At 39.0% G+C, this 27,635-nt stretch overlaps 1 protein-coding gene across 5 annotated transcripts in view; it reads right to left on the minus strand.

Annotated features, from left to right (window-relative positions):
* The window catches only part of MPP7 (membrane palmitoylated protein 7), a 159,212-nt gene that overhangs the window by 49,029 nt on the left and 82,548 nt on the right, over window positions 1–27,635 (minus strand). For all 5 annotated transcript variants that reach the window (XM_026842253.1, XM_026842257.1, XM_026842255.1 and 2 more), the window contains exons 4-5: window positions 21,554–21,631; window positions 16,976–17,056 (exon numbers count right to left, since the gene is read on the minus strand). In XM_026842253.1, the coding sequence (XP_026698054.1) occupies window positions 16,976–17,056; window positions 21,554–21,631 (159 nt within the window). The remainder of the gene's footprint in view (window positions 1–16,975; window positions 17,057–21,553; window positions 21,632–27,635) is intronic.

Here is a 27,635-nt window from a genome sequence, read left to right on the forward strand (position 1 = left end):
CTTTTACTTTTGTAGTGAAAACTGTGCGCTAGAGCAGGAATAAGAGCAACAGCCATACGTATAATTCTGTCTACTGCTTTCAGTTGCTTCTGTTTTCAAGTAGTTGCTCCTAAATACTTGAGTATTTTACGTTTTGACCTGATATTTTTTCCACGAAGATTGAATATTACAAAAGTTATATTCTCAATAGCAGAAGTACTTTGCAAATTGATGACCTCCTCTACAATAAAAATAAGGTGTTTTGGAAAACATCAAGATGTTTAGGATAAAGCAGAACACATTAACCGTGAAACCTTGTAGGCATCTTAGAATTACCATATCAATGACTGTAATAATAAATCTATTATAACAATTACAATAATGCTTAAGAAGAAACTTCTTAACGAAGAACAGAAAATGGCTACATTTCTCTGATGCCAGTTACTTGCTAATATTAGACTGCATATACAAATTACCAGAAACTGTATGTTCTCAAGCATAATGTAATGTTTTAAAAAAGCATGACACTTCCATTACACTATTCCAGGATTCTTCTCCTGAATGGAGAAGACTGTGACAACAGAAAACAATTTCCAGGCAATGTTACAAGCTGTCATTTCAAAAGCAGAAGGCAAGAAGTGTATGGTAATCTTGAAATTCTAAAGTTCAAATCTGAAGTTAGGTCTTCAACAAAATAAACACAGAGGAAGTTGATGCCTGCTTCATGAGAATTTGCTGTTGTCTTACTAATTTTTATGCATATTGTACAATTCAATAAAAACATTTCAACACACTAATTATTTCTGGTTTTCTTCCCAAGACACAGTTATGAATTTGTACTATTTACCATCAAAAATTACCAGCTTCCTCCACCAACAAGTAGTTTTACCTCAGATCTGAGCTAAAAACCTCAGGCTAGCAATTAAGGTTCTTCCTGGAAATGTGTGTTATGAAGCATTACATTTGTAGAAGCCATGCAGTCCCCTAAAGATGTATGTGAAATATCAAAGATACACTAAAACAAAAGCAGTGTTTGCTTTTACTTCAGGCTACTTACAGTTAAGACTTCTAAAACTAGCCTTCTGCAATTACGTTTTTCCACATAAAGCTAGGGCACATTCATGGACTGGTTCAATTTAATGAGGTTCTATATTGCAGTTTAAAAACAATCAGGCAAGATAGAGAAAACAGATGAAAATAATCTGAAACATCACTTCCAGGATAAAAGGCAGCAACTTAAAACATACTCAAAAGAACCTACCCTTGACAATGAAACGTGCAAAACAGCTTCTCTCCACCACTACACTGAATTACCACCAGTGTTAATAACATACTTCCTTGCTCTGCCTGCCAGATCAGGATCCTGGACGCCACACACAAAACAGTGATGCAGCCCAAGTATTATAAACCAATGCCAATCAAAGTCTGGTATTTATCATGCTTTTCTTTACTCACAACTGAAACGTATCAGTCCCTTCCCTCCTCCTCCCAAAAAACATATTAAAACGCAATGTACTACAGTTTTCAATATAAGATCTTTTCCCCAAACTCCAGTACTACTTTATCTCAGTGCAAAGATGCGTATTTTAGGTAAGAGTATGAATGCCAGAAATTATATGTCTTTTCTCAGTCAAGCTTCCAGAAGAGCTTCTGTCATTACAAACTTGTTCATGCTGTACACTGAACATGCTAAAATTTCTTTCCTGCTTGTCTTCCATCATTGCTTCTTTTAACACACTCCTCTGTCCACTGTAGTTGCTCTTGAAATAGTCAGCAGCAGAGACATTGGGCAATAACTAATCTGCAAGCAAAAGTTATAAAGCCATTTTGATTTCACTTTATGTATTCAACTAAAAGTGATCAGAGACTGACCTTGAGAGAACTTCTGTATGCTTTGAACACATGAAAAAATGACCATATTCACAGACTAAAGGGAAGTTTTTTCAGCAGCTTCTTTGTACCATGCAATTAATATAATGTATGCTTAGTCCAAAAAACTATGTATCAGACTAGACTTTTATTTAAAAGCAAATAAATTGCAAGTGCCAGGAAATACAACTTGGATCCTATGATGAACCAGATTTACCCTGAATAAGCGTGCAGTAAATGCACAAAGCAATGTAAATGTAATAATGTGCTCTTTTTGTACACAAGAAGCAATCAACTTACTTCCATGATACTAATTTTTACCTATCACAAGAAACTGCAAGAAGTGCAGATGAATTTTTTCATGGGTTTTTTTTTGTTGTTTTCAAATACACAGCTCTTCGGAACTATGCATGTATGATCCAAGAATCGGGTCATGTATACTTAAGCACCTCTGGAGAAAAGATTTTATTTCAGCTCCAAGTTCTATGCTTATGATTCACTAATGTAAACATGGTCCATATTTAGAACTTGAAAGAAGGTATGATTCAAACTCCTGCACTACCTAAATATAAATATTGATGTTCAGCTAAATTCTTAGACATGATCTAGATGGAAATGCATACTTTCATCAGACCTCTGAAACGTCTAATAACTAGTGCTGTATTTTTCATATTAAAGCTATCACTGATCATTTCACAGTTTATAAATTGAAATTTTAAACTATCAACTTACACAAAGAAAATCTGACATTGGAAACATTCAAAGTTCTTTTTCTTAAACTGTTCCAAAACTTTAAATGTTTATTTAAATTGAGAATGTTATTAATGAAAACAGTTCTATATTTTGAAAAATGTGTATCATTTAACTACACTGACTACACTTTTGCTCCTCTAAAACAATGACAAATTTTGTTATTTTTTGCTTCTGTTTATATTTTGAGATCTGTAAGAGTAAAAATATCCCAAGTAGCCCCTGACTTGTGAACACAGTTCCTTATGTTTATAAATTCTCATAATCAAAACAGAAAAAAATCTCAATTTAGGCTTTACTTTTCAGAAATATTTTGCATTTACTAGTCTAGAGAAACATTTTAGAAATCAATAAGTCAAATAAAGAAACAAAACAGAATGGACAAAGAAACAAAAGCAGCCTCTTTATGGTACTTGAAAAAAAACAAGATTAGAAAATTAAATAATTAATAGTCAAGATTATTGGCATAAAATTTATAAGGACTCAAACCAACCTTTATGAAAGCCAACAGCTGTGACAGACTCTAACACTGCAAGCCAGCTACTGGTTATCTTGCCTATGAAGTATATTGCTGCCCTGGTAAGCAGAGTCAGCAAAATGGAACAAAACGGCCCATGACTTTGCTGTCCCAGTCCACAGCTTGAATCATTAGCACCTTCTCTGGCAGTTCAACTTGAAGTCTATCAGATAAAACAGAGAGATTTTCCCACCTCTTTGCTTTGTTATAGTGACAGTAACTTCCACTGAGGCTGGCACTGAAAAGTTACACCAGAAGAGAAAAGTAACTTCATCAGCAACCACAACAATGTGCCCCTGAATTTGCCTGGCAGAGCTCATCCTCCAGAGACCTCTAGCCATATTATGTTTTCCTTTGTGATAAGGTTACAGAAGAAATACAAAAAGACAAGATGAAAATGTTGGAGGGAAAAATTATGCAAGACTGGAAAGACAGACTTATAAGCAGCTTGCATAAAGTTAAAATCATGTGAGCAGAGTCATCCAGTGACAGATATCAAAGAAGAAAAGCTGGAAGAAGACTGAACACACTGAAGGAAAGACTGTCAAGACCATCAGAATGGAAGGAGAAGCATAGGAGTCATAACAGCCAAACATGTGCAAGAATTTAGAAAGCAGGAAAATAAAACCAGAAGAAAGCTTAAGTATAATGGTGATGGCATACAGGCTCTAGGCACAGAAGAGCAATTTGACTTCAAAACAGTTTGGAGAAGAAAGGGATGAAAATATAAGGTTTCAGAATCAAGCTATACATTTAAGAACAACTGGTAGGCAGCACAAAATTAACAGGAGAAAAGGGAAATAAGAACTGGGGGGGGAACAACCTTTCTTCTTCCCCAGGAAAATTAGTCTTTAAACCTACTATCTTGAGTACATAAGCTAGATTTTACATTGATGTACTTAATTAGTACATTCCACCCCACTAATTCCACTCCAGCAAGTGGATGGTAAAACATCCATCAGAAAAGGGCAGTGCATGGGAGTTTTTCCCACCAACCCTACCTGCTAAGGGAGTATTGTGCAACCATAATCCTGATGCAAGATAAGGATTGACAAGATAACAAGAGGGCAGGTGAGAACAGACATCTCAATTAACAGATAAGAACAACCATATTAGCTGAATTCTCCAGCTTGGCTAAAGCAGGAAGCATAATCCAGAAGCAGAATCAAGTAATAAAACTACAGGCAGGAAAAACTTGGTAGTGCTGCTAAAGTGACCAGAGGATGGCTGGGTAACAGTGAACTGAAGTTGTTTTTTTGGCAGTAGAACCAGTGAGTGAGTACACAAGCTCCAGTAACCACTTACTAGGCAAAAAAGTAGTACTATTCTGTCTGATGGTGGAATAATCTAATTACTTTCCTACAGAAATCTGAGATTTTCTGTTCTGAACAAAATTCCCAAGTTAGCAGATACAGTACATATTATTAAATAAATCAGTTAATTTCCAAATAAATGAACATGTTTTGCTACTGAAAATCCTTTACACTATTCAGTCAACATAAGCAAAAAACCTCTGACAGTGATGGTAAGGTCCTTTAAATTAAGCATAATGTTTTGTTTGAAGTCAGGAAACCAATGGGTGTACTAATTCATGTGGAAAAAAAATCATGGTTAATTTATTTCTTTCCATCCTTCACAAATTACATTTTTCTTATATATTCTCTATAAAATCTCCAGAAATTATATACTGTACGAGAAGACAGCAGTTACATATGTACAAAAGAGAAAAAACGTTCCCTACTTGCAACTGGCCCATCTGTACTTAAACCAGAGTTGCCCTCTAGTTCAAGTCTGTCCAGGTGGCAATTAAATCCCTTTCTCTTCCAATTTGACTTTGATGCAATTGGGTCACAGTAGTGATTCAAAATATTTAAAACACATACTGTACGTGTGTGAGTTTGTGTTCTTAATATCTACCATATATTAATGTTTAGCACAGCAACATCTCAGTTGTATCAACATTCAGTATGTATTACTTTCTCCTCTTTATTATGGTGGATTCTATTCATGACTATATGAACTTCCTTTCACAAAAGGGTAATTTCCTTGCCTGAAAATGCAGTTTCTTGATTTCAGATTCACCAGTCTGAACTGATGGGTTTACCTGCAGCTGGTAGCCAGAAGGCAACAGCCAACAGAAAAGTGAACTTTCTGCATCTTTAGACTCCTGCTTCCGCTGGCTCATTGTTCACAGCCCCTGGAGACGCTTCCAAAGTTGAACTGTTCTCAGTGTTCACAGAAACATACAGCCCATCCATGTCATCTGGTAAAAGTGTTAATATTCTTCCAGATGACAGCCCTATGTTTTTCCTCAGTTGTGGATAATGGCAGAATAAGCTCTGATTTTAAATCAATGGTGAAGAATCTGAACAAAGTGTGTTTTACATTCGCAACATGATTCATGTAGCTAAAGTGTTCATGAAGCTTTAAGCCCTATTTAAGTAACTTCCAAGATGGCTCCACAAATAGATAGTTTTCAGAATGGAAAGTGCCAAGACAGGAGCATTCTTTCAAAACCTTGGCAATCCTTGATCAATTCCTTTTTTTAATAAGTAGCAGCATCCTGACAATATTAAGTGTCTACAGTGGTAACATGAATCTTTCCTTGGTTGAAAACCATCTCAAAACATCCCACCCCATCCTGCCCCAAGAAATCAAGTGAAAATACAAACCTAAGAAAAGTAGAGCTGAGGTTGCAGTTGCCCTGTCTGAAAAAGTGTCTTTTAGAAACGACCTGGCCTTTTTTTGACAACAGCATGATGTCTAAAGTCTTAAAAAGAAAAGAAAAACACCTACTGATTCATGAAGTTAAAAGAATCTGGACATACTTAATTCCTCCAGAAAATAACAACATATATTCATTTATGATAAGGAGCTCTTAAATACAGCTACAGAGTACTCATACTATGTGGACACCTAACTAAAAATATTGAAACAATTTAGTTTTTAAAGTAATTACTTTTGCCAGATTTGGACTTTTCCCATACTGAACACTAGAAGTATTTCTACATATCAATTGCACTAAATTCAGGTATCATTCTGGAGAACTGGAAAGATACAGTAAATATTAACTTCACCATTACATATAAGTAAATCTTCTGTAAGTACTTAATAAAGTTTTAACTAAATAATTACAAAATATTAAAATGGATGTGGTGGAACAGAGTAAGTCCTGCCTTTTAAATAGTAACTTCCATTTAAAAAGGCCAGCAAAATAGCAGGTATAAGAAAAAAGCTTACAATTTTCTAAAATATTTGTCATAAAGATACTTAAGAGATTTATAAGTTTCATAACCATGGAAAGAGTGTCTTGCCATTGACCAGAAAACCAGGAATAAGCAAAAAGAGAGAAAAATGATTATGGGACCACACTGGACCAGTACTGAAGATTTATCAATGGACTAGAAAAGAGGAGACTGTTGAATAAATGAATGGAGAGTTCAAATAGAATACTATCTGGCAAATGCAAAGGTAAAGCACCAATGAAAGAAAAAGCAGCATAAAAAGATTACAACTTAAAGAGGGACTATTTGCTTCGTATTGTGCAGTTTCTCCATTTTCACTACCTGAATAGAATTGCTACTTGAATGGGATATGATTTTATCCATAGTGATTTTTCTTCCTCCTAAATTACCAGCTTTAGTAATCTTGCCAACTTTTATGCGCTGTATGTGAATGTTATAGTTATGTGTATGCAATTCAACATTCTTACATGGGTTAGAGTTGGTTCCTTCATGTGGGAAAGTCTGTATATATAACCAAATAACTCCTTTGATTTACTTTTCAAATCTTGTATTTTCTGCTGCCAACCTGCCTGGCTTCACTTTTGTTTATTATATCGATCACTTTATTTATTATATGTTGGCTGCCAGCGAGCATTCTAATATCCATATGTCTAAGAAGATTGACAAACAAGCTGTCCATTGGTCATCAGCTGAGTTATCACATGAGACGGACCTGAGAGAATTTCCAGGGTAACATGATGGTTATTACTTAAATATATTCATGCAGTATTCTTTCATCTCCTTTATATCATTTTCTATCTATGCTTATGATATGTTGTATATTGTTATATGTATGCTCTGTCAGCTCCTACCACATTAAAAGTGTGCCACAACTGCTTTCTAATTTCTCTGCCTGTCAAATGTGAAAAATCAAGGCTTTTCTTGCTGGTTTTAAAAGGACTATTTTGCTATTACATTTTTGGTTTACATACTCCATTCCAGTAACATGAACATTCCAAAAATAAAGACAGCAACATATTCTCCCAGCACTCCACACCCACAAGAAGTTTTTTATAGAAAACACCTTTGAATTATGGGTGCAAGCAGAAATGGAAATAGGAAGTCAAGGTCTAAAGCGGAAAAAAGTTCAGACTAAAATCTATTTTTCCTCTAACAAGGTTGCCAAAATGCATGATGGAGGGCTTCCCAAAGTGGCAAATAGTTTAAAGGCAGGAAACACTGGGCAGAAGGATCTCATTCACTTGCCAGCAAAAGTCTCCCTAGCATGGTCTCCTCTTTCCCAGTTTCATTGCTGGTATGCTCAGAACATCTACAGGTTATCCATCAACCAGTATCAAGCCATAAATGCTGTGGTCCTTGCTTACTGTTGCAGTAATTTGCATATATTACTCAGAGGAAAAAGAAATATTTCACAGCATACCATCTAAAATCAAGCAGGCTCTTACAAATTTTCAAATTAATGGCATCTAATTTTGCAAATGAGGATTATGTAGGTAACTTTTCAGTTGACATATGAAGTACAATGGACTCCAGCTCACCATATTAATAACATTAAACCAGTTTATGTAGTAAAATCTCTTAATATAAAGGCACAACTCCTGTAACCAGTCCTACTAGCAAACCTCAAAGACCACTGATGAATAAATAGTTATAAATCATGGGAAATCACACTTCCTGAACAGATATTGTAGTTTGTGTTACCATGTGTGAGACTCTTTCATAAAGAGGAGGAGAACAGTCTCCCAGGACATGAGCAAAACTAGACACTGGTATATTCAGGAAGACAGGTCCCTAAAGGGACAGGGCTGAAAGAGGTCCTCCAAGTGGCTGGGATACAGTAACAGCCCAAACGTAGCTCAGATATTAACTGACCTCGAATTTGTGTTTGGGTTCTCCAGATGCAAAACATGAACAGTTTTAGGCAAATCCCAACAATTTTCAGTGGAAAATGTTGACTTAGCAGAAACCGCATATTTCATTGAAAAAGCCCTGATGGAAAATCCTCAGCAAGGCTAATTACAAAGGAAATGTTGGAAAGAAGACAAAGTTTAGATTAAGATTTTTTTAATTACAGGCTATAGAAATGCTTCATGAACTTTTCAAAGCAAAACCAGATCTTGTTTTATATTATTATAGCCCAATATTTTCTTTGAGTGTGGAAAAATGCCTGCTGTTTCCTGCACAGTAAATTATATTGTCAATTTTTGCCAGTGACTGTAAGGCAGCTTTACAAGGCTCTGCTGATAAAGGCTTAAAATGTTTGGGTTTTAACAGAACAAGTAGCAGTTTGATCAGAACAGTCTGTCAGGCCACTATGAAAATCTAGTAAGCTTCAGATAGCAGGGATAATGGTATCAGCAGTTGTTCCTCAAATAAATGCTAGAATTTACAAACTTCCTCATAAAAATAAGAAAAAACAGAACAAGACAAGAGAATGGAAAAGGTATGCTTCAAACTAAAAGAAACATTATTTCTTTTTTTTAAATAAACCTAAACAAATATAGGAAATATTTATATGAAGAACAAAGTGCCCTGGCTTCATTATCTGCAGTTTTGTTTAACTCATGGTTCCATTCCAAAGGAAAGCCAAGGAAATACTTATTAGATGAAAATACTTATGCTTTGTGAAACAAAGTCAAGTTCACCTTAAATGTATTGCAAATAAAACAGCAAGTGTAAATCCTATTTACATTTTCTGCTGTATGCATCTTTGCCATTCGAAAGTAAGTTTTAAAAAAATGAAAACAACTTAAAGAATCTGTATTTTCTCTAAATAGCACATTGAAGTTGTCCATGGATAAATTAATCTGAAAACATTCCCAGTCATACAAGAGTGGTTTTCCCTTCACTCTACAAGTTATCGTAAAATTACTTCCAAAATTCTATACATTCTACAGTAATGAAACACAAGCCAAGAAAAATACTTCCAAGTACATCCACTGCTTGTTCCCTCGATGGCTACAGGTACAACGTCTAAAAAGTAATCCATATACTTTACATTCTTGCGTACCATGATGCACTGAAGTCAGTCACAGTCCTGCCTTGTGCCCGTGTTTAGGTTCCTGGTTTATATTTCAGACTAGCAGCTGGCAAACCTTTCAGCACAAATAAACAGAAGATAAACTCTGCTGAAACAGGCAGAAGCACCACTGGCATTCTACAGAGGTTAAAAAAGCTTCCTTTCCTCTGGGTCATAAGAGGTATAAACATCCTTCAGAATAGTTTTAGCACAGTGGTATAAGCTTTTAAAATAATGATTGTTCTGCCCATTACACCAACAACCACAAAGGACATATATGATAAAACATATTAAATTTACCCTAATAGGGATTAACTTCAAATGGTAAATTGCTCATTTCAATACGTAGTGATCAAGAATGTGTCTGCCATTATAGACACAAAGTTAAGAGCTAGTTAGATCTGAATAATATATCCAGAGCCTGTCTCAGAGTTAGCATAATTTGGATTAACATTGTTCAGTGGACTAAAAGATGCTCCATTCTTATTACATTTTTTTGGTTTACAGCCACACCAACAAAATAAATCAATGTAAATACATTAACAAAATTAGATTGTAAAAAAGCCAAATCTTGAAAACATAACCCACCTTCTAAATACTTCCTTCATAAAATAAGCAAAGTAAGCTCAAAATAGGGTTAAAAATAATCCAACTCATGGTTACACCTCAGGAATTATAAAAGTCTTAAAAAGTCACTCCAGGAACTGAGGAAAAACTCAGGAATAGGTAAAGTACACACTCCCACATAGGTCAGGAATTACCACCTTCAAATGCACCCCATTAGCTTGAATTATACAGAATAAAGCCTTCCACACAGCAACACAATACTCCATTCCTCGTTCACATGAGACTATAAACCATGCCACACTACCTAATGCTTATAATGGAAACAGTGGTAGCACTACACAGATTATCTAATATGCAATCAATTTGAAGGGGGAAGGGGGCAAAACATCAGCCCATCTGAAGTGCATGTATACCAGTGCACACAGCATGGGTAACAAACAGGAGGAGCTTATAGCCATGATGAAACAGGAAAATTATGATGTTGCTATTACAGAAACATGGTGGGATGTCTCCCATGACCGGAGTGCACCAGTTGATGGCTACAAGTTCTTTAGGAGGGACAGACAAGGAAGGAGAGGTGATGGGGTGGCGCTGTATCTTAGGGACTGTTATGATTGCTTTGAGCACAGATGTAGTGAAGACAGGGTGGAGTGTCTTTTCATCATAATCAGGGGGAAGGTCAACAGGGCAGATGTTGTAGTAGGAGTCTACTATAGGCCACCCACCCAGGACAGAGAAGTGGATGAAATATTCTATAGGCACTTAGGAGACATCTCATGATCACTTGCCCTCGTTCTTGTGGGTGACTTTAACTTCCCAGACATCTGCTGGAAATACAACATGGCAGAACAAGACCAGTCCTGGAGAATCCTGGGATGTGTGGGAGACAACTTCCTGACGCAGCTGGTGAGTGAACCAAACAGAGAAGGTGCCCTGCTGGATCTCCTCTTTGTGAACAAAGAAGGGCTGGTGGACGACGTGGAGGTTGGAGGCCGACTAGAGCACAGCGATCATGAAATAATAGAGTTCTCTATTCTTAAAGAGGTCAGAAGAGAGCTAAGCATGACTGACATCCTGGACTTCCAAAGGGCTGACTTTGTCTTGTTTGGGCACCTGCTTGAAAGGATCCCTTGGGAGATGATCCTGAAGGGTACAGGGGCCCAGGAAGGCTGGGCACTCTTTAAGAAGGAAGTGTTAATGGCTCAGGAGCAGGCAGTCCCCAGGTGCTGTAAGAGAAGCCGATGCCAGAGAAGACCACCCTGGCTGAACAGGGAGCTTTGGCTGCAACTCAGGGAGAAAAGGAGAGTTTACAGCCTTTGGAAGAAGGGGCTAGCCACACACAGTTATTACAGAGAGGCTGTGAGGCTATGCAGGGTGGAAATCAGAAGGGCTAAAGCCCAACTGGAAATTAATTTGGCCTCTGCAATCAAGGATAACAAGAAAAGTCTCTCTAAGTATGTAAGTAGCAAAAGAAAGTCCAGGGAGTCTCCATCCCCTGCTAGATGCAGGAGGAAATTTGGTAACAAGTGATGAGGAGAAGGCTGAGGTGCTTAAATCCTGCTTTGCCTCAGTCTTTAATAACAAGATCAGTTGTACTGATGAAATTCAGCCTCCACAGCCAGAAGACAGAGACTGGGAGAATGACACCCCTGCAATCCAGGAGACAGTCAGTGACCTGCTGTATCACATAGACACATAAAAGTCTATGGGACCGGATGGGATACACCTGAAGGTGCTGAAGGAGCTGGCTGGGGTGCTCGCCAAGCCACTTACTATAATTTACCAGCTGTCCTGGCTGACCGGGGAGGTCCCAACTGACTGGAAACTGGCCAATGTGACGCCCATGTATAAGAAGGGTCGGAAAGATGATCCGGGAAATTACAGGCCTGTCAGCTTGACTTTGGTGCCCAGGAAGCTGATGGAGCAGCTCATCCTAACACCATCATGCAACACATGAGGGACAACCAGATGCTCAGGCCCAGTCAGCATGGGTTTATGAAAGGCAGGTCCTGCCTGACAAACCTGAGCTCCTTCTATGACAGAGCGACCTGCTTATTGGATGAGGGAAAGGCTGTGGATGTAATTTACCTTGACTTTAGCAAGGCTTTTGACACCGTTTCCCACAGCATTCTCCTGCCAAAAATGACTGCTCGAGGTCTGGACAATCACACACTTCACTGGGTTAAAAACTGTCTGGATGACCGGGCCCAGAGAGTTGTGGTGAACGGAGTTAAATCCAGTTGGTGGCCGGTCATGAGTGGTGTCCCCCAGGGCTGGGTTTTGAGGCCACTCCTGTTTAACATCTTTATTGAGGATCTAGATGAGGGGATCGAGTGCACCCTCAGTCAGTTTGCAGGTGACACCAGGTTGGGTGGGAGTGTTGATGTGCTCGAGGGTAGGGAGGCTCTGCAGAGAGACCTGGACAGGCTGGAGCCATGGGCTGAGCCCAACTGGAGGAGTTTCCATAAGGCCAAATGCCGGGGGCTGCCCTTGGGCCACAACAACCCCCAGCAGCGCTACAGGCTTGGGGAGGAGTGGCTGGAGAGCTGCCAGTCAGAGAGGGACCTGGGGGGGTTGACTGATAGCCGGCTGAACAGGAGCCAGCAGCGTGCCCAGGTGGCCAAGAAGGCCAATGGCATCCTAGCTTGTGTCAGCAATAGCGTGGCCAGCAGGGACAGGGAAGGGATCTCACCCCTGTACTGGGCACTGGTGATGCCGCACCTCAATTCCTGTGTTCAGTTTTGGGCCCCTCACTACAAAAAAGGACATTGAATAACTCGAGCATGTCCAGAGAAGGGCAACGAAGCTGGTGCAGGGTCTGGAGCACAGGTCGTATGGGGAGCGGCTGAGGGAACTGGGAGTGTTTAGTCTGGAGAAGAGGAGGCTCAGGGGAGACCTTATCACCCTCTACGACTACCTGAGAGGAGGCTGCAGAGAGCTGGGGATGAGCCTCTTTAGCCTAGTAGAAAGCAACAGGACAAGAGGGAATGGCCTCAAGTTGCACCAGGGAAAGTTCAGACTAGATATTAGGAAGCATTTCTTTACAAAACGGGTTGTTAGGCGTTGGAATGGGCTGCCCAGGGAGGTGGTGGTGTCCCCATCCCTGGAGGTGTTTAAGAGTAGGGTTGATTTAGAGCTTAAGGCTATGCTGTAGGTGGGAATTGTGCTAGGCAAACGGTTGGACTAGATGATCTCCAGGGTCCTTTCCAACCTAGATGATTCTGTGATTCTGTAAAGCACCAGCTCCTATGTTGAATAAACGGAAAGGATTAAAAAAAAAAAAAGTCTAAACATCCATCAAAGAAAGGCCAGCAGGCAGGGTCTGTGCTCAGCAAGTTTTGTACAGGTGCATCAAGCTCTTGTCTGCCTTGTGAGACTTGAGTAGGAGGGAGGAGAACCTAGAGATGCTGCCAGCACACAGGCTCTCCACAGTCTGTTCCACTGCAATGCAGAAATGGTCAGTGAGTGCTGCTGCTACAGTACCCAGGAAACACAGTCAGCAGTGGAAAATAGAAATTTCACTTTCTGAAATATAAAATATGTTTAGAGAGCACTATGGCAGGCAGAGCCAAGCCTGACCTGCTGGCATTGCAAATCACCCAAGCATGTCCTTGCTTCGGTTCAAACACCATTCAGACTAGAGCAACACAGCACTGCCTGCAGGCTGGCCTGACCATGAATTTACATATCTATGTTTTATACCTTTAAGTATCTTTAAGGTTGGTATCTTATTGCAGCTTAATACAACGAACCAAAATCCCCACATCCCTCACAGCTTTAAGAAACACAAGTGTGGCAATCGAAGTTTCATACATCTATCTAGTAGTTCTGTCGATTTACCATCATTCTAAGTTTGATATGTTAAAACTCTAAATCGTTTTTTAATAAAACTTCAGCAGACTTTCTAAACTTGCACACGTATACTCTGGAAGTATAAGCATTTATTAACAGTTATCTTCCTCAACTGATTGCAGACATTTGATTGCACACTTACAGTTATAATGGAAAAGAGATGAAGATAAATATTGCTGTACTTACGTTTTCAGAAAGAAAAATAACAAGATGCATTTCAAAAAGCTAATTTCTGGTTGCCTAAAAATCAAATACTGCATTCAGCTAGATTTGGGTACTAGGGTATGAAAATACTGGTCTACTTGTTGGTATCTTTAACAAGGTACAGCAGGATTACAGAATGTAAACTGTAAGTCTTTATTCAACATTGGAAATTAAAACCAAGTGATGTGGCTGCCCTGCATGCATAGGACTCTGCAATTATATTTTAAATCTAGAACACAAACCTTACACAGAGATAAACAAGTCCACTTGATTTCCCAAAGCTATGTGCTCTGTTATATTTCCAGAGTTCTGTTTTAATCAGAAAAGATAAACCACAACCATTATTAGTTCATTTAATTATGGTAAAGGATGCCACATTTTAGAGCATCCAGTTTTTAAAAGACTAGAAATGCCCAATTTTAGGGTTTTTTTCCAAAAGAAAATGCACCTGACAAAACCTTGGAATTACTTTTAGGACACTTTGACAATCTCAGGTCTAATAAATATAACTGCCTCAGATAAATTATTTTCTTCCTTAAAACACTGTTCTATGGACAAAAACCACAAACACCACAAACTTGTCAAAGCTTTACTCATCAGATGCAAACACTCAGAAATACACTCAACACAATTTTGTAGCACCAAATGAAAATATAGAAATATTCATCTAATCAGACAGTTGCTGGAAACCTCTCCCAGCCGTTTTTCGCATGTTAATCAAAGCTTCAAAGTTATAATATAATATAATCACCTTGCTAGACTAGACCTGTCCCTTTACCCCACCGAACTTGTGGAAGCAGTGATGTAGTGCTTCCTTCATCGTGCCATGGACATTAGAGCAGAACTCTAGGAAAGTGGAAGCTCTCTTGCTGGCTCCAGATAACACTGTTATAAGCCAGGTCAGGAGAGGAAAGTTTCCTCTGCAGAACAGCATACAACCAGCTTAAATCAATCCAAATTAAGCCATATACAGGTTTTTAGATAAAGCCTGTACAACATCATTGGAAAAGACAAAGCAGTTATCCCAAGTAATTTCAGATGTGTGGTAAAGTTATTCTAGACATCATTTTGCCCCAGGAATCTAGAAGGAAGGAAACAAAGAACCCCTTTCCAGCATCAACCTAACAGTGAAGGGCTACAAAATCATATGCAACGTACAGCACAAGCTCAGATACAGCCGACTCAAGGGCATCTCTGGGGAGGAATTGGAAATCCCAGCAACTTCCTTCCTTTCCTTTTCTGCCCAAGAGCAAGCAGGGGAAATCAACAGAACAATCTAACTAAACAGCCTCTGACTGAATGCACTACACTCGCCTGGTCAACGTGATGGAGGAGGGAAGAGTGATAATTTATGATCTCTCCCAGGAATGTCTGCCATGAGATGGCAGATGGAGAAGATAACAGTTAGGCAAAAGTATCATGTGTCCTGTTAGTTCTTTCCCCTAACTCATGTGAACACCTGTAAGCTGTGCAGGGCAACACGTCCGTCTTGTGCAGGATTAGGCGGTCTGGCCATGCAAAACGCTTGGTACCCTGCAGCCAAAACAGACAGTTGCTAAATTACTGCAGTTGTTCAATCATATTAACCATGCTAAGGGGTAAGGCTGTTGTTTCCCTGAAATCACACTAAGATTATCACATTGCATCTAACCGCTTCTAAGGAACGTACAGTGAGGGTGAGTTCATGAAAGAAAATGAGGGGGAGAGAGAGAGAGCAAGACAGCAAGGAGGTGAAGGGAGAGAAGGAGAAAGCAAGAAAGGAAAGGATGCAACTGTGGCAAACAAGCTTCCTTCAGACTCAATCCACTGAAGCGTCAGAAGTATGAAACACACATAGGCAGTCACTAAGGAAATACCTACAGTGAAGCTTAGGATCTCTGCAATTTGATTCACCAACAGTTCCTCTTGTAACACACCATTGGCATTGCTTACCCCTTCAGAGAAAAACAGCTTGTCACTTTGCAAACTACAGAATAACCAACTGTGCAAAAATCTTTAAAAAAGAGGCATAATTGATCTTTAAGATTTTGTAGCACTTTGAAGATATCATCCTGTCTCAGGTTTTGAGGTCAGTGTTTTACAGAGAATATAAAGAAGTGACTGTCTTAAAAAGGGCTCCTTTCCACTCTACAGTTTTCCTTGAAACTTATCAGCTGCTTCATTTAATTACCATTACACTATGCATCTAGAGCACTAAGATCTTCCTTCTCTTTAGACTGGAAAAATAATGTGATAGTGTGCATTAACAATGATACACAGGGGAGGTTCTGACTGGATATAAGGAAACAGTTTTCACAAGGACAATAATTAGGAATTGGAAGTGTCTGCACAGCGTGGAATGTCTGTTGCCAGGCATTTTTAAGACTCAATGGGAGCAAGTCCTGAACAACCTGCTGTGAACTCGGTGCTGATCCTGCTTTAAGCCATACGCTGGACTAGACAACCTCCTTCCAACCTGAGCAATTCAACAGTTCTATAGTCTACTGTCAGATAAAAGGCATCAAGTTCACCAAAAGCACCACAGAGAACCCAGGAGCTTTGCAGAAAGTTTTCAAAATTAGATTTTTTAAAAAATAATATCCATCAGGAATTTTGTTCCAAGTACCAGGCTGCGCTACTTATGCACGGTGCAATTAAATCAATGGTATGACTGAAAACCTCTTAGTAAAAGCACATTGTAATAAATTTATGAAGTGCATACAATAAAAGTCAACAAAAGACAAAAGACTTTTTGGAATATCCACTGTAAATAAGTGATGGCTTTCCACTGAATTTCTTTTATAAATACCAGTATAACATAATAATTTACAGGCAACATTAAATGCATTTCTTCATAACAAGTATTTCCAATTAACACTGTGTCCCTTCTAAAAGCACATATACTCATTAAAGCAGAAAAATCCCCACACAGCCTGAGGAAGCAGATGCACACACCCATGGAGAAAGCTCTTTGCAGGTGCAACACATCCTCACCTTGAGATTGGGTTTTGAGAGGAGTTTCAACAGTTCTCTGATCTCACTGTTTAGCGGCTTGCTCTGCAGCTCCTCAGCCAGCTGGGTGGGAGATGGAATTGACACAAAGACCATTAGCAAAGCATTGTTTTACCCAGTGCATCAGTGACAACCCAGAATCTATCATGTTCAAGGTTATTACTTTCCAGTGTGTTCAAACAGAAGCCAGCATGAAGAAAAACACCATCAATCACCGTGCTTCTTTTTCTGGCCCTCGGTGGACCAGATTTAAGCCAGGCCTTTTGGCTCAGTTTAACACAAGTAATCATTTCTGGCAAAGGTGCAGCCAGATCACATTCTGATTTATAGCAATGGGGGCAAATCCCAGCACTTCATTTAAGTGAATGGTCCTTTGCGTGCAGACAAAGGACTGCTTGTAAAAATGACTGGATCAAACTTTGACACTGTCTATAAAAAACAGTTTCGAATGAGGTGGTGAAATCCACACTGCTTCCAAAAACCCACAGTAGCTGTGCTGTTTAGGACTGGGATAAGAAAGCAAAGTGCCCCTACAGTGCAAGCAATCTGAACCTTTTATTATGTTTACACATACACTGGAAGGAGCTTGTTAAATGTGAAGCGGGTTAATCATAATATACTTTATAACAGGTCATCAGCAATTCAAGCCCTAAAATGCACAAACTAAGTCCTAACAACAAGATCAGTAATTTATGTTTGGTTATACTACAAAATTGTGGTTTGGTGAACAATAGAGCAGCAGTCTAATGTTTAATCCCATGGCTATTTGGCTCATGTTTTGAGTTTTTCTTATCATGACATTCTCAACTAATTTGGACTCAAGAGGCATATTTTACTGCAGGATTTCAGACTCGAATTATTTTTCCAGAAGAAGGAAAAGCTAAAACATATTTCACAACACTGAACTTTAGTTTAAAATTCTGAAGCTACATGGCTCATAATCCAAAACGTGATTTCAGATAATCACTTATTTTCTTTGCATTAAATCAGTATCATAAAAATGTCTCAAAGAAAGATTGGTTATTTGCAGCAAATGATTTTATTCATCTAGCCTACTTTTAAATTTGTACTTTCATTTTGTATATTTTTCAAGATAAATAGAAGTATATTTTGCATAATTATACATAAGAGACAATTGTAGAAGCAATTATAGACATCGGACATGGTTTGAATACTCTTTTTTAAACCTTCAAATTAATACAGGGGTAACAGGACTGAAAGAAAAATTCATCACCTAAAGTCCCACAGCCTTTTACTGTAATTCATAGATAAATACATCAATGCTAACTTTAACAATATTTGTGACTTAATACTGAAAGATTAGAAAATGATCTCTGTAGGAAAGGTCAGAATGAAATATTTTAGGCACATAAAGCCAAGTATTGAGGTAATCTGACTGCAATCGTCTGCATGTTCTATGGAAAAACTCTGCAAAACTGAAAATAATCTATGATGAGAATGACAGCCGGTATGTGACACAGGTTCCCCTTGGTTCTCTCTTCATTCTTTAGCATGTACTACTCATCACCAGTGAATAAAATCTATTCATTTGTACTTCATTGATGAAGACTAGTAATCACTCAATAAGAATGACTGCTTCAGCATTTCTCTCTCAGATGAACTGTGCATAAGCGTCTATTAGCTTCAGCAGAACTGGCATTTGCTTTCGTGGTGCAAGTATAAATGAAGGTACATAAGGTTTAGAAGACTGAGAAACAGAAGATTTTGTTACTGTTTTAAAAGACTTTTTAATCTCATAATTCAGAAAAATATTTGTTCAGAGATGAAACAAAAATCTGGTTTCTTTCATATAATTTACAAGGTTCTTCCAAATATTTCCATAGAAATCTTAAAGGCACATGTAACACCCCATGATAGAAGAGGAGAAGAAGGAAGACAAAGCCATGTTTCCAGATTAACAAACAGGTATCACCAGAGCTGCTTGTTGTGCCTCTTGGAGATTTGGACTGGATTTTTATTCGTTGTCAAAGTGCCAAGATTGTGACAGCTACCAGCAGGAGTACGAACTATACTGAATACTTTGGGCACACTGATACCGTGACGATCACCTCCTATGCCAAAGACTGCAAGAAAAGCTGTCTGAGAAGACTCTTCTATGATGCTCCATTGAGGGAATCAAACCATTTCACCAGGTTTATGAAGAGCTACCACTATAGAGAGGGGAAGACAAAGCAAGGGAGAGGGGCAAATGTGAAGTGAGGCTAGCAAGATGAGGAGCACCGAGGTCTGGGGACTTAAAGCTTCTGGAGAAAGTTCTGAAACTTCTTTTGCCAGAACAGCCTTTCTAATACCCTAGAGGCTTATTTGTCATATATACCTACACTGCCAGCAAAGTTCAGAACATTTGCATGTAATCAAGAGTCCTATGTTAGACACTTCTGCTCCAAAATAAGAGGCAAACAGAATCTCCAATGGGAAATTCAGCCTAAAAGTCACTGGGAGTGAGGAGAGAGTAGGTATGGCAGCTAGGAGTATCAAAACATTTAGAAAAGAAGCCTCACCACAATTGTTACCTCTAAAATTGCTTTAAAGAATAGCACAAGAATAAAAACACACTCCTTCAACAATTTTCAGTTACCTTAGCAGCACCGCAAACTTGGGTTTTAAATCAAACAGGAAATATTCACTTGCTAATAAGAATATCTCCTTCTTTGTTTAACTGTAGAACAGTTGCTACCACTAGGAAGAGAAAACATTAATTTAAAGCCTACTGAAATAAAAGTGTGCTTTATATCACCAACATGCTCTTAAATCCCTGAAGCTGACAACTAGTCAGACAAATGTGCCAAAAATTAATAGCACTTTAATCCTGGAACTTGATGGGGTTTGGAGTTACAAAACCCACTGCACATAAATTAGTTTCCTCAAAGTTTGCTGATAACTACTGAAACACTGAAAATCCTACAGTGTGCTATCCTGACGTCAGCTGCCAAAGGACATCCTCATTCTATGGGACAGTGCCTGTAAAACCAGCTGTTCCACTGCACATAAGTGAAAATGAGGAACCAGCAAGAGGGTCTTTAAAAGGAAGCTGTGCTTAAAAAGTAGGCAAATGTCTAGAGACATGTCCCAACATCTGTACATCCTAAAAATACTACCATATATACATAATAACACATACACAGGGTTAAAAATCCCAACCACTCTCAACTGAGGAGTGACAGAGTACTTTAATTTGGGGATTTCCAAAAAGTATATGGTTTAAATGGGGCTGAACAAAGAATGAGAATGCTCAGCATTTCTGGAAATATCAAGAACTAAGTTTTGTATCCAAAAATAAGAAATGATTCTTAGTAAGAATTTTAGTCCCAAGGTCCATAACACAAATGTTAACAAGGATTATTAATATGTCACCAAGAACTTAATGAAGAGAATTTCAACCAGCTTTCTAATTTTCAAAATTATTATCAACATTATTCAAAGCTACTTGAAGGTTAAAAAAATATTACTAATAGATGCCTGATGTCAAAGCTAATGCATTATTATATTTGGTGTGTTACAGGATATAGCTCTCCTCCTACTGAAACAAGATTAAATTACATTATATCCTTTTTTCAATAGGCTTCAAACATGTTTAATTTATTTTTTTGTTTAAATGTTACCATTCTTAATTCACATCATCTAACCATCTGTAAAATTTAAAAATCAAAAGCTATTAATTATATAAAAAGATAGTTAAGATTTTAAAACATCTATAAAGTATGTGAAGTTTCAAACATGCCATATTTGAAACAGACCCTAATACATATTGCCTCTTCCAAAAAACAACCTGAGACCATCAATTGCAATGAAGATTTCTGGATTTCACCTAAACCACAGTTTATTAAACATTTCTCTATCCTGGCCTACCTCAGGTTCAGTCATAGTTTATACAGGTGTGTGCACAATTCATCTGAATCCTAGAGTTAACCAAATAGCAAGAAATGGCAGGTTGGATTTTTTTCTTTAAAATAAAAATTATAGTAACAGGAAATTAACTACTCCATCAATGCCGACCACTTTTACAATTTATTTTTTGGTTATGAAGGTAATTTGGAAAGCTCCAATATCAATAAATCACTACTGTACTTTTTCTTAAATAGTTTTTGATTTTTCTTTTAACAAGCCTCCTTCCTAGGCATTTCATATGCTTTATTTCTGTAGTATTATCTGTCATTTTTCACGTTCTGTCAGCAGTGCTGCTATCTCATTTGTCTTCATTTTTCCAAAGCATTCCTCTTGTCTGTGACTTTCTCAAAACACTAATAGTTGACAGCTTTTCCCCTCCCAGTAGAGTTTCAACCTGTAATTTCTATTACGTAGTTACTAAAGCAGAACAAGAGGCTATCTAGATGCAATGTTTTTATAACAGGCAAGTGAATAAAAATCAAAGTAATATCAGCAACAAGCCCGGTGATGACAGCACCTTTGGAAACATTTGCAGCTTCTTATGATTTCAGCTCACAGGATTACATTCATATGTTTGCACTATGAGGAGTTCTGCTTGCAGACAGTTTTTCGGGAGACTTGGTACCAGTGATCTCAGCGGGGGACACTTACATCATCTGCCAAGGCTGCTGCACCATGGAGTATGGGCACCGGGTTCTGTTTTTCATAATAATGCAGTTTTTCATGAATCTGGAAGACAATAGCACAAAGTGATAAGCTCGTTTAGCAGCATGAGAAATACTACAAAATGACTCTGTTGAGCTAACTGATCTGTTGAGTGTCTGTAACTAAAGAAACATCCTTATAGTAACCTACAGGCAGCAATCATGTAAATGTAATTCATCATCATCCTCTGTTGAAGTGCTAAGAATATGAAATCAGATGGAAAAAATGCTCAGTATGTAGACCAACCCACAGAAAAACTAAACATTTGTGATTTTTCTCTCCTGGCTTTCTCTGTCCATATTTCCAACATATTGCTTTAAGTATCAATTACATTTTATATTGCTGCTGAAAACACAAAGCATAAAGTGTTTATCCCCAAGATGGATATAAAACCCCCTGTAAATTATGATTTATGAAGTGAAATAATAGCCTGCCACCCACATCTTGACAGACAGCTTGGTGGAACGGCTGCCGTCATTAAAATAATTCAGAAACAAGGGCAAAGTAGTGCTAATATGCATTCTAACACATCTGAAAGAAAAAGGCAGTCCTTCAGCAAGTTAAAGTCATTTAGGAGCATTTAAAGTTTTTAATGGGGAGTTATCAACATTAAAAATGCAGTGTGCTTTGGTTCTTTCAAAAGGGGAAAGGATACACCATCATTTAAATACCCAGCCTCTTCCCTCCTCCGCAAGTTATGCATTTCAAAATTTAGACTTTTCCAGTGTGAAAGCTTTAAAGAGCCAAAATATCTGAAAGCTTCTAACAAGTTTCTTGAAAGTTATTTCAGAATGGCAAAACTACTATACTAAACATTTCACTCTATTTACATTATTTTCCTGAAGATACACAGATGTACAAATATTAATTACAATTTTTAAAAAAGAATACAATAGTAGTCTGAACTGATGCAAACACACCCCATTCTTAGATTTCTCCTTTAGTTCCACTGCTCTGAAGGAAGCATGGGCTCCAGATGGTTGGAGGAGTTGCAGAACGAGCTAAATCGGGGACTTCTGTGCTTGGCAAGGAGAGGATGAGGTCTGGCAGAGGCCACAGGGTGCAGAACTTGGCTGGGAAGCCCCTCGCATCCTTGGGATATGGGAACCTCAGTCATACCCTACCCCTCCCCAGCACACTGCTGGGGGCAGAACAGAACAGAGACCAGGCAGCAAGGACAGCTTTAAAGAGTAACCAAACCAGTGGTCTTTACACAGAGAAAATATTTGGAGCTGACTGGATTGTATCTGTTTTGCACTGACTGTTCCCTCCAGCCTTCCCCCCTCCTTCCACATCTGTTTTTCTCTACTTACTTTTACTCTCGGCAGCACTTACTCCTCCCACTGCCCAGGACCCCTTCAGTCCTCTTCCCAGCCCTTTCTTTTGAATTTAAACTGAACTCCTAACAACTACACCCATAACAAGATAATGCCATGTCAACGGCACTTGTGCTTACCATTTTCCCTATCTTCTGTAGTGCTTCGTAACACTTTCACAGTCCATGTCTGTTTCTAATCATTTAGACTATAGGTTCTTTGAAGTAAAGGTCATATGATACTTTGTTAATGCAACATGGCATAGAAAAATCTAAGTCTTGGTCGATTTTTTCATCATGTCTGTAACCTTACTAAGATTGTTTCTGTACATCATTAGTTAAAGGATACCAAAGTTCTGAAACATCAAGGTGAAGCATGAAGATACCACAGCTGCTCAATTGCCAAGTTGTAAAATGATTTGTTTTGAACAGCAAGTATTTGTACCTCATCTGGAAACTAAATGTAAAATACTATTATCTGCAGAACAAGAGTCTGAACATTACATAGCTTATGTAGACAATGTTTACTCAGCAAAGTAAGACTAATTCACACTGGATGTCACCAAAAGTGTGACTGGACAACTTCATATTTGTAGCACACAAAGCACAGAGACTAAACAAAACAAGAAGCTGCAGCTCCCTGAGTTTAGCAGAAATTTGCAATTTACTTAGACTATGATCTTGCATAACTTAAAGGCATAGTAAATCAAAAAGTCTCAAACCCACCATTTTTTTGATTGCTTCAGCCAACATCTTGATTTTATCCAGGCTGAGCTTCCATAAGCTCTGAGGTTAAAAGCAGTTGCCTATGCTACCTTCTACTTCCTCAAAGAAAACAGAATTGTCACTACTGATTAAGCTGGTTTTACCCTGGACAACCTGCAGGTGTCTTTACCAGTGAAATTTTTAAAACGAAAAAGAAAAAGCAACAAACAAAAAAATGCTGAGACAACTCTTGCATAACCCATTTTTGAAAAAATGTTCTAAAATGGTAAACTAATGCAACAAAACCCAGGTTTTTAAGAGGAGGTACTGTGTAACTTTTTAGAGTTACTGGTTCTGCCTATAACCAGCAAATGGCTGAAAACAAATTTTTATTTTCCTAACAGTGGATACTGGAATCCAGTCAAGCATTTAGGGAAAATCATTAAGATTTTATTTGATTATGGAGGAGTTGTAGAAATTAATTGCCTAACCAAATCTGGAGCAAACTACACAAGCTAATCAAGTAAGCAGGAAAATTTAACTATAACTAGCCAGTTCTTGATATTAGATTGTGCTACATCAGGTTGGAAGTTTTATTAATTTACTGTACTGGCACGGTGAGTGACTCTAGGGACAAACTTTACATGTTTTATGGTAAAAGACACTTCAACCTCAGCACACTTCCATTGAAGATGCAATACAGGTGTATTTTCAAAAAATACCTGATTTTATTTAATAGATAGTATTTTGCCTTGTTAGCTGAATCTGTACTTTTAAAATCAGACCTTTATGTGACAATGTCTGTCTTCCATCTCTTTGTAATTTAAATGGTTTACCTAAGAAAACTTAAAAAGCACTGGACTGTGCACAAAGCTGTAATCAACACAAAATATAAGGATTACTTTTCATATCAGTATAAAATTATCATATGCTTCATAGAAATTATACTTCCTACTGCTCTCCTATGGTTACCACCTACCTCTAACTTCTGGATAACTAATGCATTCATAATGTATGCAGAGCTTATATATAATAGCTTCCTGAACTCAGTAAGACAGGAGATTTTGTGCAATTCAACTGACAAAGCAAAAATTTCAGTGAGGCAAAAATGCATTTTCAGGCAACTTCTCTCCATGTGTATAAAAATGTGTTCCAAGACATTTTGGCCCACGATTTTTCCCACAGATTACAGTAAGACTGACTGGCCTCTAGTTCCCCACATTGTATTTTTGGCCTTTGTTGAAGATGGGTACAGCACTTGCCTCTCCCTAGTCACTGGGGACTAGGTCATCCCTGTTGCCTTTCAAGGACGACAGAGCACAATTGCAAACTCACCTGGTGGCCTCGGAATTTCCCAGACTTTAGGGTGATAAATGACTGCATTTATGACAACCACTGTTAGAAAAACTACTGTGCACACAGCCAAATGTTTTGACAACTTTTCCACATGCTGTTGCTTTGCTAATTATTTTCCCAAATCTGAAATTTGTAAGTCATGCTAATATATGCACAAGTAGCATTATATTTCCAAAATTCAATTCTTACACAAGTAGAACTTGAATTTTAAATATCTAGATTAAGTGATCAAATTGATGAAAATGAGTACAGTGTGAGCTAGGCAAACATAGAAATGAAAAGTAAACCAGGACAAGGTGGTGCAAGTACTTTGCCCCTTTACAAACATCACTCAATGAAATTAAACCGTAACGGCAATTAAAACCATCCTGAAACACATGAGAAGTATGAGAGCATATTCAAAACAGTAGAAGAGAAAGCATTTGCCTACTCAAGATAAAACGATTCAACATTTGCAACCATCTGTTTGTGCTTCATTCTAAATTCTATTTAATACAAAAGGCAAATTTATCTTACATTATGTGGCTGTACCAGATGTCCAGTAACTAATACTATTGCCTTCTCCCTAGCAGAAATGTACAGAACTTATGGAGAATATAGGACTGTATCATGCTTAAAAACTAGAAGATATTGACAGAGTTTTAAACTATATTTGAAGGGGGAAGGGGGCAAAGCATCAGCCCATCTGAAGTGTATGTATACCAGTGCACACAGCATGGGTAACAAACAGGAGGAGCCATGATGAAACAGGAAAATTATGATGTGGTGGCTATTACAGAAACATGGTGGGATGTCTCCCATGACCGGAGTGCACCAGTTGATGGCTACAAGTTCTTTAGGAGGGACAAACAAGGAAGGAGAGGTGGTGGGGTGGCGCTGTATCTTAGGGACTGTTATGATTGCTTCGAGCACAGATGTAGTGAAGACAGGGTGGAGTGTCTTTACGTTAGAATCGGGGGGAAGGCCAACAGGGCAGATGTTGTAGGAGTCTACTATAGGCCACCCACCCAGGACAGAGAAGTGGATGAAATATTCTATAGGCACTTAGGAGACATCTCATGATCACTTGCCCTCGTTCTTGTGGGCGACTGGAAATACAACACGGCAGAACAAGACCAGTCCTGGAGAATCCTGGGATGTGTGGGAGACAACTTCCTGACGCAGCTGGTGAGTGAACCAAACAGAGAAGGTGCCCTGCTGGATCTCCTCTTTGTGAGCAGAGAAGGACTGGTGGATGACGTGGAGGTTGGAGGCCGACTAGAGCACAGCGATCATGAAATAATAGAGTTCTCTATTCTTAATAAAGAGGTCAGAAGAGAGCTAAGCATGACTGACATCCTGGACTTCCAAAGGGCTGACTTTGTCTTGTTTGGGCACCTGCTTGAAAGGATCCCTTGGGAGATGATCCTGAAGGGTACAGGGGCCCAGGAAGGCTGGGCACTCTTTGAAAAAAAAGTCTTAAATGGCTCAGGAGCAGGCTGTTCCCAGGTGTTGTAAGAGAAGCTGGCGGCAGAGAAGACGACCCCAGCTAAACAGGGAGCTTTGGCTGTAACTCAGGAAGAAAAGGAGAGTTTACAGCTTTTGGAAGAAGGGGCTAGCCACTCACTATGATTACAAAGATGCTGTGAAGCTATGCAGGGTGGAAATCAGGAGGTTTAAAGCCCAACTGGAAATTAATCTGGCTTCAGCAATCAAGAACAAGAAAAGTTTCTATAAGTATGTCAGTAGCAAAAGAAAGACCAGAGAGAGCCTCCATCCCCTGCTAGATGCAGGAGGAAACATGGTAACAAGTGATGAGGAAAACTCTGAGGTGCTTAATGCCTTCTTTGCCTCAGTCTTTAATAACAAGTCTAGTTGTACTGAGGGAATCCAGCCTCCTCAGCCAGAATACAGAGACTGGGAGAATGACACCCCCACAATTCAGGAGGAGACAGTCAGTGACCTGCTGCATCACACAGACACACACACGTCTATGGGACCAGATGAGATACACCTGAGGGTGCTGAAGGAGCTGGCTGGGGTGCTCGCCAAGCCGCTTTCCATCATTTACCAGCTGTCCTGGCTGACTGGGGAGGTCCCGACTGATTGGAAACTGGCCCATGTGACCCTCATATATAAGAAGGATCAGAAGGATGATCCGGGAAATTACAGGCCTGTCAGCTTGACTTTGGTGCCCAGGAAGCTGATGGAGCAGCTCATCCTGAGTGCCATCACAGAACACATGCAGGACAACCAGATGCTCAGGCCCAGTCAGTGTGGGTTTATGAAAGGCAGGTCCTGCCTGACAAACCTGATCTCCTACGACAGGGTGACCTGCTTATTGGATGAGGGAAAGGCTGTGGATGTTGTTTACCTTGACCTTAGTAAGGCCTTTGACACCGTTTCCCACATTCCCACGGCGAAACCAGCTGCTCGTGGCTTGGATGGGCACACTCTTCGCTGGGTAAAAAACTGTCTGGATGGCCGGGCCCAGAGAGTTGTGGCGAACGGAGTTAAATCCAGTTGGTGGCTGGTCATGACCAGGGGTCAGTTATGGGGCCACTCCTGTTTAACACCTTCATTGATGATCTAGACAAGGGGATCGAGTGCACCCTCAGTGAGTTTGCAGATGACACCCAGTTGGGTGGGAGTGTTGATGTGCTCGAGGGTAGG

This window comes from Athene cunicularia (genome assembly GCF_003259725.1).
Source record: "Athene cunicularia isolate RWA chromosome 2 unlocalized genomic scaffold, athCun1 chr2_part1, whole genome shotgun sequence".
NCBI classification, from domain to species: domain Eukaryota; kingdom Metazoa; phylum Chordata; class Aves; order Strigiformes; family Strigidae; genus Athene; species Athene cunicularia.